Genomic DNA, 19,217 nt, shown 5'->3' on the forward strand with positions numbered 1-19,217 from the left:
CTCCCATAACTGACCCTCATCTCATGAGTCACTAGCTGCCCCCTAACAAGTGCCCTCTGAAGGGACTAGCCGGCCTGAGCACGGTGAGCACGGCATTCCCTCTGCCTTGCTAAAAGCTGTTAGATTACATTCCTCACGGTCTACTCCTTTATTTGACCACGTCTTCCTCCTGAGCCTGAGGACCAAGGTCCAACTACTGAAAGCCCCCTTTGGCTCACCTAATTAACATGCCCGATTATACTTAAACACCTTATTCTAACACCGAGTTTTCCCTAGCCTTTATAACCCCCCATTTTCTTATTGGGAAGTATCTGTCTCCTCTCTATCCAGAGGCAGTCCCTTGCCCCACTCTGGGACAAATACCCCTCCTCCTTCTCCCTTGTTCCCTTCCCATCTCCCTCATTTCCTGTCTTTGTCTCTTATTTCCCTGGCCTTTGTCCCTCTTGGGCAAATAAATCTCCTTTGTGCTGAGACCTTGGTCTTGAGATAACCTAAGCCAATACTGCCCCCAGCATCCTCAAAGGATTCATCCTCTCCACACTGAGGCTGCAGAGAAGGCTGCTGTTGTTAAATCCTGTCTTTTGGAGAACTCTGCTTTCTTTCATTTTATACCCTAGAACATGCAGTCTTAGAGAAAGCTTGGTGAGTTATCACTAAAGACAAAAGTAGTGCCACCCTAAGACGACTCTGAGGGCTAGTGAGTCTAACACACAGTAGGATGGGCAGTGCCATAAACTGAGCCAAGAAAATTAACAGAATCAATAAAAGGCTTTCACTAAGAAGGAAAGGATCTCATAGAATTAGACTAGTCATAAGAGGAATTATTTATAATAGGACAAGAGACAGTAAAGGATAATCAAGTTACACTTACTGATAGGAGAGTTAAGAAGGCCACTTGCAAACAGTATAGCAGGGCCTTAAGAAGTTGAATATGGAATTATAGCATGATATAGAAGTTCTACATCTATTTATCTCAAAAAACAATGAAAAGAAATGTTGTCATTCATAAATATTCATAATCAAGAATGAAAACAACAGTACTGTGTACCACTGGATGGGCAAATACATCAAAGGGAGACACAGACAAATAGTGGGGATAGTTGTATATTTCCAAGCATATAGTTAAAGCCACTGAAATGTTCCCTTTAAAGAGAGGAAATTATGTATACATATTATATTTCAAAAAAGTCTATGAAATTGAAAACTAGAATGCTTGTTATCATTTGAGATAACCCACACTGGCCTTCACTTTGGGAAATGCAGCTCATGATGACTTTGAGGTCACGGCCCTCCCACCCTTGTCCCCACTGTGTCTCCCACTGGCTCCCATGCCTGGCTCAACAAGGTATCAACTGCAGTCTACTCATCAGCAAAGAGAATCCCAAATAGCACGTGGGGCTGAAAACAAGAGGCCCTGTCTCAAGCAAGGGGGGACGAGAAGATGACTCCCAAGGCCTCTACACAGGCACAGATGAGGAGGATGGGTTTTTTAAAAAGAAGAAAGAAGGCGGATTTCTGAGTTCGAAGCCAGCTTGGTCTACAAAGTGAGTGCCAGGACAGCCAGGGCTACACAGAGAAACCCTGTCTCGAAAAACAAAAAAAAAAAAAAAAAAAAAAAAAGAAAAGAAAAGAAAAAAAGAAAGAAAAAGAACACCATACTATCTATATTCTATTTTCTCATTGCCCAAAGGAAAAATAAAAGAGAAACAAATGACTCCAGAAATCACAGTATTACCAGCTCTGTTTATGAATGCTTTTAAAACACTACCTGAAGCCCCCAAACGAGAATAAAATATGCTAGTCCTTCTGGAAAATTGGTAGATTTCCCTGAAGAATACAAGTAAGAACTGATCTGCTGGGGCATCTCCAAAGCAAAACAGAGCAGTCAGCTATGTTCCAGTGAGTCTATAGAAGAAATGGAGGAAGAAAGAGACAGAAAGAAGAAACATAAATGACTAAAGGAACACGTATGACTCAAGCTGGAGTGACCCACAGCTGTGGGCTCTAAACAAAACCTTAGGCAGCAGTTGGAAAGCCCAGAAAGATGGTGGCTGAGGTACACAGCCACCTGAGGAGAGCTGGGGAGGCCTGTGTGCTGTTCCCTCACTACTGCTATGTCTTACCTGGCCCTGGCAGCATGACAGGAGTGCAGGGCAGGAAGATTACATCTGACAACATAGGCTCACCTCAGCCCAGACCTAGTAGAATCCTCTTCTGTGGACTATAGGAGATCAGAGGTGGAAACAAGAGCCACTGACATTTAGAATGACTGAGGGAAAGAGCAGTTAAAATAAAACCACACACACACACACACAAGAAAAGTCCATTAGAATGTGCATTACTTTGTATACTAACAATATCATCACTACCATCACCAGTCACCACCACCTCTACCAACATCACCATCTTTATATTCACCTGGGAATATCCATACAATGAAGTATTACTAGGAAATAAGTAATGAATTAACCATGCACCCCATATATGAAATTGGTGAAAGTGCTCACAGTTTATCCAGAAGACCTAGCACCCGCCCATGCTGGGTGGCTCACAAGTGCCTAGAACTCTGCCTCCAAGAGATCCATTGCTGCTGTTGACTCCTGCACTAGTGTGCAATACTACACAAAAGCATTTTAATAATAAAAATGGGCTAGGTATTGTCAAGTAGTTCCTCTTTATTCTTCTTGTATGTGTGTGGTATACACACAGATGTGTCCACATATAGAAGTGCTCCTCTCCTGAGAGAAGGGCTATGTGCATACCTACACATGAGCGCACATGTGGTGGCCTGAGGTTGATGTTAAGAATCTTTCTTGATTACTCTCCCACCTTATTTGAGTTCCTGAGTAAAAAAACCAAGAGCACTAATACACCTGGTCTCATTAATCAACCTGCTTTGGGGACTCCCCGTCTAGAAAATTTGAAGCAAAAATTACAGGAGGGCAAACGTGTCTGCCTGGCATTCAAGTGGGCTCTAGGGATCTAAACTCTCTTCTTGCCTATATGGCAATCAGGGTTAATTGCTAAGCCGACAACAGGTTTTTTAACTGATGTAAAATTCACATATTACTTTAATGAAAGCCAAAATTCTTCTATGGACAATGTTATCTGCAAATACATGTTCCCTTCTTACCACCAATGAATGGGCCGGTATCTCCAAAGTGTCCATGAAGAAATGCAATGAGACTCCGAACAGAACTCAAGAGCATGTGATGCTGTAAGACTATGGGCACACTCAAGTTTTTAGACTATCAAAAAGAGGGAAGTGGACAATTATAGTCTACAAAATACTTGAGACTACATGAGGATGATACCATTTAACCGTGAAACTAGCACTTACTAGCCAGCCTGAGATGACAATACACAAACATTGTCTATAGGAAAATGTTTTTTTTTTCAATCTTGCCATTTTAGGACCTTAGTAATTTTCATAACAGGAACTGAACTAAACATAGATTTTGACAACATCCGAGGCCTCTAATCAATAGATGCTCATGGAGCAGCCTCAAGTATAAAAACAGTAACAGCAAAAATCTCCAGACACCACAAACAGAAAACTCCCCTTGACAATGAAGAACCATGGACACAGGACCGACTTTTAGGTAAGTATCACAGAAACAATGCTCTTAAAGGTAAAGGGAAAATTCACAGTATAATGAAGTGAATTGCGTACTCGGGGAAAGGAAGGATTTAAGTATAAAGTCAGTCAAACTTGGAGGCACCACATTAAAGTATAGAGGATGGAAATCCAGCCAGCTTATACTTCTCACAGACGGAAAGCAGACACAGAGAGGAAAAGTGTCTATGTTCAGAAAGAAAGTCTAAACTCATAAATTAGTGTTTATAACATGCTTTTAAGATACCAAATTTCTAAAGCTGCAATCTCTGTATTTAACTCAAATGTATACTATTTCTAAGAACTCTGGAATATCAGGGGGGCAATTTTAATGCAGACATGAAAAACCTGTATTCTATAGTCCTTCAGATCTATTGACCACATTACACATCACCTTCTCAGACACACACTGCTTTTTTGGTTTTTTGTTTGTTTGTTTGTTTTCTGAGAAAGGGTTTCTCTGTAACTCTAGCTCTCCTAGAACTCTCTGTAGACTGAGCTGAGCTCAAACTCGTCAGTCATTCTCAACTACTCAGATCTCCCTTTGGGGGAGTCACAAATCAGATATGCTGGTTATCACTTATTTACACTGTGATTCATAACAGTGGTAAAAGTAGTGGTATGAAGTAGCAACAAAATAATTTTATGGTTTGGGCTTGTTCCAACATGAAGAACTGTGGAGAATTGCAGGCTGGTCTCCAGTTGAGCTGAGGTCTGAACCCCGGGAATGATGATAATTCACCTACATGACACTGTAGGCGCTCCCTTATGCTCCTGGAACTCTGGCCCCTTGCCTAAGTTAACGCCCCCAACAAGAGAAGCATAGCTAGAAGTCATGTAGACAATGGCCCAAAAGCTTCTGACCTTCAGGCTAAACTCTTCCCCAGTTACCTAGCAACAGTAAAGTCCATAAAAAGAGCTGTTCAGCCCCACCTTGCTCTCTTACTTGTCTCTCTTGCTTCTTACCCCTCTCTCCCCATCTCTCCTCTCCCTTTGTCTTCTCTCCTCTCTCCTCTGTCTTCTCTGCTCTCCTCTCTCTCTTACTCTCTTTCTCTCTAGCCTCCCCACCACCACTGTTTCTCTTTCTCCCTGCATTTCTATAATAAAGCTCTTAAATCATAGAGAATCTCTGCTCAGTGGGTAACAGCTCTTGCTATACCAACATAAGGATCTGAGTACAGTTCCCCAGAAACCACATAAAGGAAAGGCATGGCTGCATGCACCTACAACTCCAAGGGAGATCAGAGAATGAGGTTTGTTGGCCAGACAGTCAAGTCAAAGAAAGCTCCTCCAGGGTCAGTAAGTGATTTGTCTCAAAAGAATAAGGCAGAGTGACAGAGCAGGACTCAACATTTTCCTGTGGCCTTCATGCATGTGCACAGGAGCACACACAGATGAGCACAGCTGTATGTGTATGTACATACATGTGTGTGTGTGTGTGTGTGCGCGCGCGTGAGAGCACGCCCATGCACGCACTCACACACACATGTTCAAAATTACTATATATACTCATTAGGTGGGCAAAATACAGTCTTCAATATACACTTAAATTACTTGGTTAAAGAACTGCAAGATTCCCAAAAAGTGTATGGTATGGACTATTGACCCGAGACTCTTAAAAACTCTCCCTGACACAGGCATTTATGCAGAGACTCATGAGGCAAGTATGTATTACATAAGACCTGCTGGAAGTGTTTGTTCATGGCTGCACCCATATCCAACTCAAGTGCTTTAGTTTGGAAGTAGAAACTGAATAAAGCACATAGCCTGTTGCTACAATTCCTCCCCAGATAACTGCCCAGAGATGGTATACACACAAAGGACAGCCCGTGCTCACAGCTGTTTAGAGACTAAAGAAATCCTCCTCCAAGAGACAGATGGGTGCAATCGAAGGGAACCAGTTATCAACAGGGAAAACAGAAAAATACAGTGCCACATACTTTACTTTTATTCCCTGCAAAATCTTAAGATGCAAAATACTATATATTCATTGGGGGATGATATTATATTATAGATGATAAATCAAAGACTAGAAGAAAAGGCACTTATCAAAGGACACAGACACGAAAAGCAAGAGTCATGGTCTAAAGCCAAGTCTCAGATCTCAGTCCCCAATGTTCCTGGACAGACATAGTTGGGCACGCTGACTAGAGATGCAGGACACAGAAAGTCACACTTTAAAGAGAATGCCAAGGCAAACATGACGTGGTGGAAATGCTCTAGCAACAGCAGGATTTAATTACCGGTCTTCATGCTAAAATGGACAGTTCATGATTTGTACCTAGACCTGTAAACCCGAGGCAATAAAAAGCCTCGTCATGGACAACTGAGACCAGCACGGCCCCAAAGACATGAGGACACCATGGAGTCACAAGCTCTAGACTAAGCTGACCGCTGTCAAAAGCCTGTTCCATCTTTGGTGAACATTTCTTCTGCAAAGAAAAAGGGTACCTTTTGTTACTGATGATGTCTTCTTTTATTCCAGGAGAATTAAAAATTGGCTTGTAAGACAACAGTTCTCTAGGAATAGAGGCAATATAAACAAGATGAACAGGTGGAACACAAGACACATTGGCCTAAGTGAAAGAGAATTCTTCATGAAGAAAAAAGCCTTTTCTTAACCCAGTCCAAAGCTACTGGGCAGGGCCAGGCAACAAGGGCCAGGCAGGAAGGAAAGGGAGAGACAACCAATAAAGCAGTGCCTGGTGCCTGTAACTTGGCACACAGAGAAGGCAGCTAAGTAAACAGAACACAAAGATGAGGACCTGGTCTGCAGTGACAAAGTTTACAGAATGGAAAAAGAGGAAACCAGGCTGCACCTTCTGATTCTGCAGCAGAGCTAGAGGTATCAGATTAAGCAAGATCTTGTATTGGGTATATTTATTAGCATTAGGGTAATTTTAATTATTTCATTAGTGCTAATAGTTGTCATTATTGCTTTCAAAACTGTGACAGCTAAAGACAGACACACAGCTTTTTTTGTTTACTTTTATCGGATTAGGCCCAATATACAGACATAAATGTACAGGAAGGATTGGGGGTCACTGTGCTCCCTTCAAACAGCCCAGTCCATTCTTAGAATTCTGTTACAGTTTAAGCTTCCACATATCTCAAGGGTCAGAGGTTGAAGGCTTCATTACCAGCCCACGGTACCACTGCCAAGTAGCAGCAGAACCTTTGGAAGGTGGGACCTAACCACGAGTCAGATTATTGTAGGGCTCCTGCCTTTCCTTTCTGGCCACTTTCTAGACATGACACAATACGGCTGGTTGGAAGGGGGGCAACAGGAGGGGGTGTGTGTGCAGGCACAGACTGGAACCTAATACCGTGAATTAAAATAAGTCTCTTTTTTTTCCTTTTGAATATCTCAAGTAATTCTGTCACACAACAGATTCCTTGAATGTACTTGTATCAGTAATTTGAGACAAACTGTTATAGTCCATACAGAATTTCAGACACATCTGATATATGCAATGCTAATTAAAGGCACAAGTTACTCATTCCTTGTAAAGATGAGAGAGGAGTATACCAGGACACCAGCTTGAGCACACAACTGTGAGTGTGCACACACAAACAAAAGGTGTCACCGTCTCTAATGTGCCTTATTGAGATTGACGTTAATACTCTTAGAATGTCTAGAGTTCCACAAACTTTACCTAGAATCAGCCCTAACTGGAGGACTCTTCGTGCTTAGTCCTCTATTTGGGAATGAAATGTCCCCTAGGTTGGTTCAGAGGTATGAGAATCGGCTTCATCTCTTCACGCGTACTGTGAACGACATACAGCGTTCATGCCAGCAGGGTTGAACTTAACTTGCTGAAGAGAAGGGCTCCCAAATAATGACCCCTACAGGTCAATTGCAAGGTCATTATACACTGTGCAGCGCTCCTTGTGACAACCACATTTCCAAAACCAAGAAACACAGACACACAGGGAGGGTGGTGAGCTCCCCCTCCTGGCTTCTGTAAACTGCATCCTCATCTTTTGTTAGATGGCATAGTCTCTGGTGTCAGAATTATGACAGATGCTGAGGAGATTCACTCTCTTTTCTAATGAAAATAGTGGCTCTAGGGGCTGGAGAGATGGCTCAGCAGTTAAGAGCACTGACTGCTCTTCCAGAGGTCCTGAGTTCAGTTCCCAGCCCCCACACGGTGGCTCCCAACATCTCATATGTCATCTCATATGTTCCAAGGGATCGGACGCTCCCTTATGACCTCTGATGCTACCAGGTAAGCATGCGGTGCTCAAGCAGAGATAATTAGGCAAAACACGTAGACACATACATTTTTTAAGATCTTTAAAAAAAAAAAAGAAAAGGAAAGGAAATGTTAATTGTATGGGCAAACACCTGTCCCTATTAAAGAATAAAATTACAGGAACTTAGTTCTTTTACTTTTATAACAGAATGACCCAGTCTTGTTCTCAGCAGACAATTGGGTTGTAACAGCACAAATGACTGCTTCCACTAGATAATGAAAATCTGCTGAGACACTACAGGTCTGGAGACTCACTAAGGGCTGATGGTTTTCACGCATGCATCTCCGCCATAGCCTTATGCTATACAGAATCTGAATTACATGCTTAAAATCTGCAGCAGAGAAACTATTTACCAACAACATAGCAGCTCAGCTCTGCAGAGAATGAGAATCCAAGTGAGCCAGACAAAGCATTGCTGCAACTTCCTTTTCATGAAGACCTTCAGGCTCCAGCCTATACAAAGGACAACCAGTGTGTGCCCCTGCGGTCTCCATATTCATCACACACCATGCTGGCCACTTAGGACTTTTAACTCTACATGTTCAGTCTTAAAGTCAATACAAGAATGTTCTAATCTGCTGAGCAGTGGTGGCATGTGCTTGACTTTAAATCCAACATACCCTGCCTTAAAAAAAAAAAAAAAAAAAGAATAATCAACTTCAATGGTTTCTGTGTCTTCTGTAGAATCATGGATAAAAACAAAACCTGCCATGCGGCACAGCACCAGAACCAGCCCACAGAATGTCTTCCTCATTAAGTACAATGCCATGAAAGGTTCTCTGGGGAATAGATGAGCACTACTCACTGTGCTGCTACACAGGGAAGGGAATGCTTCCCTTTAGCCACACTTAAGTTCTAACCAGCTTCTGTCAGGAGCCTGGCGCCTCCTCCTCCCCATGTTCTCCTTGGATGACCTTTATCTGTGATTATGAGGGATCAAACGCGTCTGAGTATGCCTACGACGTGTGCACATACACACGTTTCCTTCTCTGACAGTGCTCTAAGTGCATTATTCTAGAGTCAACTTAAGAGGCTAATTTAATAAACACCAAGTGACGCCATGCTCAGCACACAGGAAAGCAAGGCCACCCTGTCAGTCCAGCACATTACCTTTGCAGTAATCTGCGGGGTCCTCCTGCTCCTCATCATCTGACCCCAGAATCTCCTCCTCTGGCTCTGGGGGTGCGGGGTCTGGCAGTGGTGGTGGCGGTGGTGGTGGTGGAGGAGGAGGAACTAAAGGAGCTTTCTGTTGAGGCTCCGGCCTGAAACAGAAAGAAAAAAAATCAATTTACAATAAGCAAATCATGCATTATGGAAAAATTTGAGTTTCTTGGTTTAAGGAAAAACAGAACCTGCCACACATTAAGAAATGCTAACTAAAGTCATGTCACTCATTTTAGTGAAATTCAAACAATGCTTTTCACACAGGCAGGAAGGGTGGCAGCCTTTCTGTTCATTAACAAAGGAGTGTGTTTCACAAGCATCTACTCATTCAGGAGTTCAATTAATTTTTAAGGCTTGACAAAATAAATTTTTATTGTAATGAAAGAGTACCCAACTCCAGAATGCACAACTTTGTAAGTTATAACAAGGACAGCTATTACAGGAAAGATGCTAGCTTGTCCTGAGATGGTATGTAAAACCAGGATCAGAGAAACTGTCCCAAGTACCCACCCATCCAACCATCCACCCACCCATCCATCCATCCATCCATCCATCCATCCATCCATCCATCCATCCATCCATCCATTTTGAAGGGGAAATACAACCTCTTGGCCGAATCTGAGAGCCCTGCCAGCCTTTAAAACATCATTCTTAGCATGAGTTTACTATAGCTAATGAATGGGCGCTATCAACACTGAAACAAACTGCCACAAGTAAAGGAAGGTAGAAAAATGGGAATGAGGAGAAATGTCAACATCGTTAGAAAGGAGTAGAGCTGCAGATAACATGGAAAGGAGAGGGCAGACACAATCAAGTAATGGTGTCATTAGCAGGACAACTAAAAACACTTAAGTAGAGGGCCCAAATTCCAGTAAGGACTTGGGGAAGTGAAACATTTTCCTGAATGCTTTATAAAGACTGCCCTGAAGAATAAAACATCCCAGGAATGGGGCAAGGGAGCAGAGACAGGTAGGTCAGAAAGGTGAGGTCACATATTTTCCCCTACAAAGAGCCCAGAGAAGGCGGAATCCATCTGAGGATTTTGTTCATTACACTTTGAAACCTGCTAGAAATCTAATGAATGTAGTCAGAATCCTTGAATGTGTTTCTATCAGTGGTTTTAGACAGTTATAGTCCATTTCACTAACCTTCAAGTACATCTGACACATGCAGTGCTAATTAAAGGCACAAGTTTCTTACCAAGTTTACCATGTGTCAATAACATACATATACATAAATGTGTAAACACAGACTCTGTGGCCACCAAAACTGCACCTAGATGCTAACAATGACCTACACAGAGTGCTGGAGCTTCGTGCACACAACCTCTCCTCAGCAGGACAGAAAGAAAACACCCATGACCCTCCGGAACTGCGGTCTCACATTGTTACCCAATTGCTGCACTGCCCACATTGCTTAACAAACTTGCAGACTTGTATTCTAAGAGCAAAGGCCTTAACTCCTTTCCCTCTGTAAGGATTGCATTGAACATGACGTTGGCAGAAAGTACTTGAAATTCAGTTCTCTCTGTTAGAAGACAGACAGTATACTGTGGTAACGCCATAATGGTTCACTGGCCTATCATCTCAGAACAGCTGGAACCGCACTGCATAACGCAGCAGCCACCAAACAGTTCTGGAGCAGTGAGTAGGCAGTCAGAACTGAGGTAGCTGTGTGAAATACACACTGGTCCAAGAACAGGTAAAAGATCTTCGCATTTTTTGTGCACTACATTTTAAATATCCTATACATGAGTTAAAGTGTATGACTGACATTAGCTCCCCTTGACTCTCTTTACTTTCCCTAATGTGGCCACACATTTAATGTGAAATCTTATCTGACAGAGTAGAGTATGTTTCTACCGGGTGGTAACCCCCCGAGGCAGAGCAGCAGGTTAGCCTCACAGGCACACTCCTGGTCACCCCAGGGATAACAAGTTCTTCTAAAGCTTTGCTTAGCATCCCCACATAGTGACACCACTTCTCGCAGGGCACACCAACTCAGCTCAAGTGCCAGTGCACTGTCCACACATGCTCCATGAGTCTTTTGGCATGCATCCATACTTACTACTACACCACATACGAGCCATACTGTACCATCTGAGGGAAGACAGGGCCTTATTGTAGAATAGGCTGGCCTCAAATGTGCTATGCATCTGAAACAGAGTTTGAACTACTGATCTTCCTGTTTCTGTCTCTCAAATGCTCGAATTACAGCATATACCACAGACCAGCTGAGGCAGTATGGTTTAAAAAAGTTTCTAGCCGGGCAGTGGTGAGGCACGCCTTTAATCCCAGCACCAGGGAGGCAGAGGATACTACTGAGATTTTAAGCCCCCACCATCATGCTTCGCCTTCAAAAGAAAAGTTTTCATCCTACGCCCCAAAAAAGGAAACAAACAAACAACAACAACAGCTAAGTGGCAGTGTTGCACACCTTTAATACCAGCACAGGTAGGTGGATTTCTGAGTTCAAGACCAGCCTGGTCTATAGAGCAAGTTCCAGGACAGCCAGGGCTACAGAGAGAAACCTTACCTCAAAACAAAAACAAAAACAAAAACAAAAACAAAGCATTAAAAAAAAAAACACCATCAGAAAACGAAGAGTTCATTCACCAGAAAAAAAAGATTTCAAAATTAAATAACTAAAAAGAGACAAAAGGAAGTTCAATGTAGGACACTTGCTCACCACTAACAAAGTTCTAAGTCAATCACAGACACCAAGAGGGCAGAGGACGAGTGTTTCTAAAGTACACATGCGAGTGATCAAAACACAAAGCGGTGGCCTGTGACATCACTTGGCTGTTTTAATTGTTAACTTGATCATAATACTCTAGGATCATATGGAAAGTGTCTCAACAAGGAACTGTATACATCAAGCTGGACTGTGGGCGCTCAGGGAAGGGAATGTCTTGATTATGTTATCTCTGAAGAAAGACCCAGGCCACTATGGGTGGCACCATTCCGTAGGCAAGAGATCCTGACCTCTGAGGTGAGCAGAGCAATTGGACACTAACAGGCATGCATGCCTTTCTCTCTCTGATGCTGACTGTGTGCGTGGTATGATCAGCTGCTTCAAGTTTCTGCCTTCATTTCCCTGCAATAATGGACCATAACTTGGAATTATAATCTAAAATAAGCCCTTTCTCCCTAAGTCGCTTTATGTCAGGGAGTTTTATCATAGCAACAGAGATGAAAATAGAACAGGCGTTCAGGAAAGGGAGATCCACACTGCAATGAGCTGCATCCTACGCCAAGACAGCTATAATAAAGTACCCAACATTAGCAAATGTTAGGGAGGATGGAAACATGGGCCTTCATACACTGCTGATGAGAATATAGCACAGCTATTTCATACAACATTCTGGAAACTCCTTTACAAGTAAAGGGAAGGGACTCGGAGAGGTGGTTCCATAGTTAAGAGCACTGACTGCTCTTCCAGAAAACCCAGGTTCAATTCCCAGCACCCAGATGGCAGCTCATGACTAAACTTGCAACTTCAGTCCCAGAGGATCTAATGTCTCACTCTGGCTTCTATGGACACTGAACACTGGTGTGTGAACATACATACAGGTCCAACACCTGCACATATAAAAATAACAGATGAAACATTTAAAACATTTTTTTTTCTGAGACAAGGGTTTCTCTGTATAGCCCTGGCTGTCCTGGAACTCAATCTGTAGACCAGGCTGGCCTCCAACTCAGAAATCTGCCTGCCTCTGCCTCCCAAGTGCTGGGGTTAAAGGCATGCGCCACCACTACCCAGCTATATTAATTTTTTTAACAGAGGAAATGGAGCAGATGAGAAGGCTAAGTGGGTAAGGGACCTGCTACAACCTGATGACCTAGTTTTGACCATGAGACCCCTTACAATGGAAGGAGAGAACTCCTACAGGCTTTCTCTTACCCTCCACACACACAACAGCACCACTTCCAATCAATATATCAATCAATCAATCAATCAGTGCAATTTTTTTAAAAAAAGGTTACCATATGATTCAACAAGTCCATTCCTAGGTATATAAAGATATGGAATATCTCCACATAGAATCTTGTCCAAAATGTTCCCTGTAGTACTATTATCCACAGTAAATAAAGTGTAGAAGAAATAAATGTCTATTACTGTCAAACAGATAACATGTGGCCCTACAATGTAATATTATTCCAAAATAGTAAGAAATGAAGTGCTGAGAGTGTGTGGCCTTTTACTGCACAACAGTTCGCAAAAGACACCACTCACTAAGACCATAGGGTCTATGCTTTTAGCTTGAAACAGATATCCAAAATAAACAGTTACACGGGCAAAATAAAATTGTTACGAAGAAAGGGGATAAGACTGAGCTGCCTATGTTAGGTGGCAATTTTAAGCTAGTCGCTTAGCATTTTCTAACAATTATATTACATGAAAAATATACAATTTATTGCCCCACATAGGACCTTTTAAAAATGTGGTTTTAAAAGATAAGCATTTCTTCCAACACTAGACTTACCTACTGCACTCATCAGCTCTGCACTGGGTTTTGCAGGCATTCCTGTCCTAACACAAAGGGAGGGACCTAACGTCACCCTTGCAGTACATCAGAAGCCCAAGCTCCTTCCAGCTCACTCAGACTTTGCTCTTCCTCCTTTTCATGGAGAAATACATATGTGAGCTGTACATCTGACAGGGCAAAGGGTCCCTGTTTACAGCTCGGATGGCAACTGATATAAATTTGAAAATATGGTTCAATAATCTTCAATCAAAATTCACAGAGGATGGAGTTCCAGATGAAGTTCTTTGGGTAGTATCAATATCTCAGCAAATTTCACATAAAATATGTTATTAGACGCGTTCTCACGACCGGCCAGGAAGAACACCACAGACCAAAATCTTCTGCGGCAAAACTTTATTGCTTACATCTTTGGGAGCCAGGAGAGCAAGCGCCCAGCGCCCAGCCCCAGAAACGAAAGCCCCTCAATAATTTTAGGAGCCAGAGCTCCGGCGCCGCCAAAGCGCAGAGCGTGCTCTATTGTTTACATCTTTAGGCAGCGAGCGAGCGCAGGGCGCGCAGAGCCAGAGAGATGCCAGCGAGAGAGAATGGCGGAAAACCCCGTCCCCTTTAAGGAGGAGTGACCCTTCACTTAGGACGCATCACTCCCTGATTGGCTGCAGCCCATGGCCGAGCTGACGTTCACGGGAAAAGCAGAGTACAAGTAGTCATAAAATACCCTTGGCTCATGCGCAGATTATTTGTTTACCACTTAGAACACAGGATGTCAACGCCATCTTGTGACGGCGAATGTGGGGGCGGCTCCCAACATCTCCCCCTTTCCTTTTAATAAGAGCAAATAGGCCACCCATATTAATGAGAGTGGAGATAGAGGTCAAATCCCCAGTGTGTAGGTAAAGGAGCCATGTACAGGATTAGCTCTTAGGCTCACAGGCTTTTACCCAGAGCAACCCTGACCTGCTCCCGTGTCGTTTTGCCTGGGGGAAGGGAACTAGGACACTGAACCTTCATGAAAGATGACATGTCTCCCTAGAATAGGCTCATATATGCCGCAGAGCCTTTCCATTGCAGTGCTTAGCCTTGCAACTCTCTCGGGCTGCTGAAGCACACTCACTCTATCCCGTGCAATGAGTCTAGCCTCATGGGATATAAGAGCTGAGTGGCCAGCGACCTATTGCCTAAGCATAGATATATCAGGGGAAGCTCCATGTTCTAGTCCTGCAAGCGCCTGGGCAATAACCACCTTGTCTCTCCTAGTTTAGGCCTTAGGCTTACAGACCAATCAAAGAAGCAACACTAATCCACAGCAAAGTGTATCTCCAAATAATATTAATCCCACCCATTTTTTAAAGAAAGAAAATGCTGAGGAGATCCAATTGGGTAATCCTTTGGTCAGCGACAGGTCCAAGCGCGTGGAGTTGACCTGAAGTCTCAATTCTCGAAGGATCTGTTCAAATTCAGCCATCCAATTCTGTAACATATACTGAAAAAGACTTTTTGACAATTTAGCTGCCCTAGTAAATTTAACATACTGAATGGAAATAACACACAATCCCGGAAACTTTTGTTTACATCCCAGCTGAGTTATTTGTTTTCCAAAGGAAGAAACATGTGTAACATCCATTTGCCAGACCTGTAGAGGTCGAATGCCACGTGGGTTAATTCCCACATGAGGAACTGGCAAGAACTCACAGCAGCTTTGACATTGAGTAACAATGTCACGGGCTTCTTTTCTTGTCAAGGAGAAACGACTGTGTAATGTTTTAGCCGTCACATGAAAATTATTATGAAAATTTCTTGCAGCCTCTACCGGGGATGATAGGGCAGCAGCCACCACTTTAGTGGCCTTATCTGCCAAATCATTTCCCAGAGCCATGGGGCCAGGTAGGCCTGAATGGGCTCTAACATGAGTAATATAAACAGGAAATCTTCTAGATAACAAAACTAATTGTATCTGCTGAAAAATATTGGCAACTCTACTGGAAGGCTTAATCACTCCAGCCACTTCTAAAAGATTTACTGCATTAACCACATAACAGGAATCTGACACAATATTAAGGGGTTCTAAAAAGGTTTTTAAAACTTCTAAGACCACTAAACATTCTACCACTTGAGGTGAATTTTCATTATATTGTTTGGATACCACTTTACCATTAGCCACATAGGCACCTATGCCAGTTTTTGATCCATCAGTATATACCACAATCCCATTTTTAAGTGGGTTTCTTCTAAACATGTAAATATTGATTTCTCTCAAAGGAGGAAATATGCGTGACATCCATTTGTCAGACCTGTAATGGCCTGACGCCACGAGGGTTTACCCCTACGTGAGTAGATAAAATTTGACAACAATCTAAAGGCATTATTAAGCAATCAGAATCATTTTCAGTAGAACCAATCCCTCTTGCAGCTCTAGGAATACCAGAGGAAGAAAAAACAGCCATGTAGGCTTGGCAAAATTATTAGTTGAGCTATTTTGTCCCCTTGTGATATAGAAAAGACAACTTGAGGACAAGAACAGAGAACCTGAAGTTCCCCTTTATAATCTTGATCTACAACTCTAGGGTGGACAATAAGACCTTGTAGGCTGTAAGAGCCTGCCTCTGTCATTATTGTCCAGTGGCTTCACCTGCTCGGGAGAGCGCCTTCCAGGCCCTAATAGCCTTTTCATCTGATTCAGAACTACTAAGAACTGGCTTCTCTAATTGATCTTTTTTCTTTTCTTTTTCCTTCTCCTTCCTTCTAATCTCTCCCCAGGTATTCTTACCTGACCTAAACTTTTCCTCAGGTTCAAGACCCTTGGAAAGGCCTGTATACTTATTTTGTGTACCATATTTTCTCTTTGCTCCTATTCTCTCTCCCCGCTTTACTTCTGATAGATTGTCCTGAACTTCATCCAGAATCCGCCCTGCCTTAACCACTTGATAACATGTGAAAAGGAACAAAAGGGCTTCTAACACTAGAGAAAGTTTAAGGCCAAACATACCTTATAAAGCTATTTTCCACTTTACTTCTGATAGACTGTCTTGAATTTCCTTAGAAAGTTCAAGATCAGACTTACCTCGTAAAGCTATACTTACGGGTTACCGCCGTTCCCCAGCTGAAAAGTTCTGAATTCATGCAGTTGAATCCTTCTTAACAGTCTGCTTTACGGGAACCTCTATCACCGCGACCCGCAGTTCTGGTTCTGGAATGAGGGATCTTCCCTGCGCCGGTCCCGAGTTTTTTTTTTTTCTCGTCCCGGAATTCGGCACCAATTGTTATTAGACGCGTTCTCACGACCGGCCAGGAAGAACACCACAGACCAAAATCTTCTGCGGCAAAACTTTATTGCTTACATCTTTGGGAGCCAGGAGAGCAAGCGCCCAGCGCCCAGCCCCAGAAACGAAAGCCCCTCAATAATTTTAGGAGCCAGAGCTCCGGCGCCGCCAAAGCGCAGAGCGTGCTCTATTGTTTACATCTTTAGGCAGCGAGCGAGCGCAGGGCGCGCAGAGCCAGAGAGATGCCAGCGAGAGAGAATGGCGGAAAACCCCGTCCCCTTTAAGGAGGAGTGACCCTTCACTTAGGACGCATCACTCCCTGATTGGCTGCAGCCCATGGCCGAGCTGACGTTCACGGGAAAAGCAGAGTACAAGTAGTCATAAAATACCCTTGGCTCATGCGCAGATTATTTGTTTACCACTTAGAACACAGGATGTCAACGCCATCTTGTGACGGCGAATGTGGGGGCGGCTCCCAACAAAAATAAAATCCTGAATTTAACCTTCTCTCTCTTCTTTAAATGGAAGGTTAGGTTAGGCAGTATCCAGTTGGCATTTCTACTTACAGACAAAATCAGTAATAATACATGCACTTGCTCCCAGAATAGCTTGTTAAAATGTTAATACTGGGTAAAGCAACAAGCTAGGAAAGAAAAAGCATAATTTCATTTATTCCTCTCCAATGAAAATGTAATTTCTATGCTTCTTATATATCAACATGTGTGTGCACTGCTGTGGCTCTCAGCATAGGAGACCTCGCTCCTCTGGGAGAGCTGTGAATGTAAGATGTGACAAAGCTCTATGGCCAAGGAAACGTGGCTTGACTGAACAGCTCAGAACTAAACAACCAACATTTTCTTTATTTGGTAACAGGAAAGTAGAGATATGGTCAAGCTGGCCTGGAAGAAAGCAAATAGCCATCTGTGAACAGCCACTAGGGCCACAAATAAGGTAAGTAACTGCCACAATGTCTGTGAGTAACAACGTCCCGAGCTGTCTGCTGAAAGGAAAGCAGGGCAACAAGGACCTCCGTCCTACATACTAAAGACATAAGCTCTCAGACTCCAGTTGCAGGAGTCCTGAGGCACGTGAGAATTTCAGACTCAATCCACACCTTCATGTTACTCCAAGAACACAGCCAAGGACACCCTCATCTCCAGTATATAAAACTAAGTTGGTGAATGCATGTGGTCTGTTTGTGTTGTCTGCTACTGCAGCAAACGTTCCTCAAAATGTACCACAGCAGCTCGTGTACAACTGAGAAGACTGGGGTCCATTTAACATGAATGAAAGGGCAAAAAGGCCTCCGCTGGGAAGGCAGGAATGAGTTAGTTCTCTTTCAGACACTGGCAGGTTTAAGTCTGAACAGAAAAACAACTAGTTTCCATATTTAGAAAGTACTAGCCTCTCTATTGCCCAAGAACATTGTTTCCTAGCACGTGCACAAAGAAGATGTCAAGAAATTGGACTTGCTTCTCAGCGCATCTATATTTTAGCCCCAAAAGTCGGTTGTTTAGGAGCTAGAGAAGCAATCCAGCAATTAAAGAGCATTGGCTGTTCTTTCAGAGGACCCCGGTTCAATTCCCAGAGCTACATGGTAGCTCAGAACAGCGAAGGGATCTAACACCCTCTTCTGGCCGCCAAGGACACTGCACACAAGTGGTACACACACATACATCCAGGTAGAACATCCATAGACATAAAACAATCATTTCTGGGCAATGGTGGTTCATGCTTTTAATCCCAGCACTCAGGAGGCAGAGGTAGGTGTATCTCAATGTTCAAACCGGGGCTATAAAGAGAAACCCTATCTCAAAAAACCAAAAGGATGGGGGTTTGTGTTGGGGGAGGGGGGGGAGGGGAGAACCTGCTGTGACTGTAAGTGACTGCTTCGTGCTGCTCAGGAACATGCACATATGCCACTTTAACAGAGCTTCAGCGAATTCCCATAAGCCTTAAACCTAAAGATACCTATAAATTCTAGTAAAATTACTTCAATGAATTTCAAATATAATTTATTTTCTATACTCTGAGAGAATTCAAAATGCACACAGGAAATAAATGAAATCCTAGAGTGCTGTAGACAATTTGTAGCCAGCAAACACGTCAACTGAATAAATTAAGGATGCAGTGCAGCGGTCATTCCTTCACCATCTCAGGTTCTCAAGAGTCACGTGTTCTCTGGTAGCAGTGTAATATGGGCAGAACAGAACATTTCTATAACCAAATTCTGGCATCCCCTGATATATTCAATAATATGATTAAGCTATAAGGATTTATAATACTCTTCTCTACGGTTTGTTTGAAATAACTTGAAGTTTTAAACTAGACAGTAAAATGGTAAATACAACCAGGATAGACAATTCCAGTACCTAAGTACCTTTGCCTCAGCAGGTCTTCTTACTGAGAGTCATCCTAGCGACAAACAATG

The 19,217-nt window shown here is 43.0% G+C and overlaps 1 protein-coding gene across 35 annotated transcripts in view; it reads right to left on the reverse strand.

The window, feature by feature from the left end:
* The window catches only part of Srpk2 (serine/arginine-rich protein specific kinase 2), a 181,287-nt gene that overhangs the window by 52,775 nt on the left and 109,295 nt on the right, over window positions 1-19,217 (reverse strand). For all 35 annotated transcript variants that reach the window (NR_152854.1, NM_001359176.1, NM_001359173.1 and 32 more), the window contains one exon: window positions 8,984-9,135. Coding sequence is in view for 24 of the 35 variants with exons in the window: in NM_001359173.1 (NP_001346102.1) it covers window positions 8,984-9,135 (152 nt within the window). In the remaining 11 variants the exon portion in view is untranslated. The remainder of the gene's footprint in view (window positions 1-8,983; window positions 9,136-19,217) is intronic.

The sequence above is a fragment of the Mus musculus genome, chromosome 5 (genome assembly GCF_000001635.26).
Source record: "Mus musculus strain C57BL/6J chromosome 5, GRCm38.p6 C57BL/6J".
In the NCBI taxonomy this organism is placed as follows: Eukaryota; Metazoa; Chordata; class Mammalia; order Rodentia; family Muridae; genus Mus; species Mus musculus.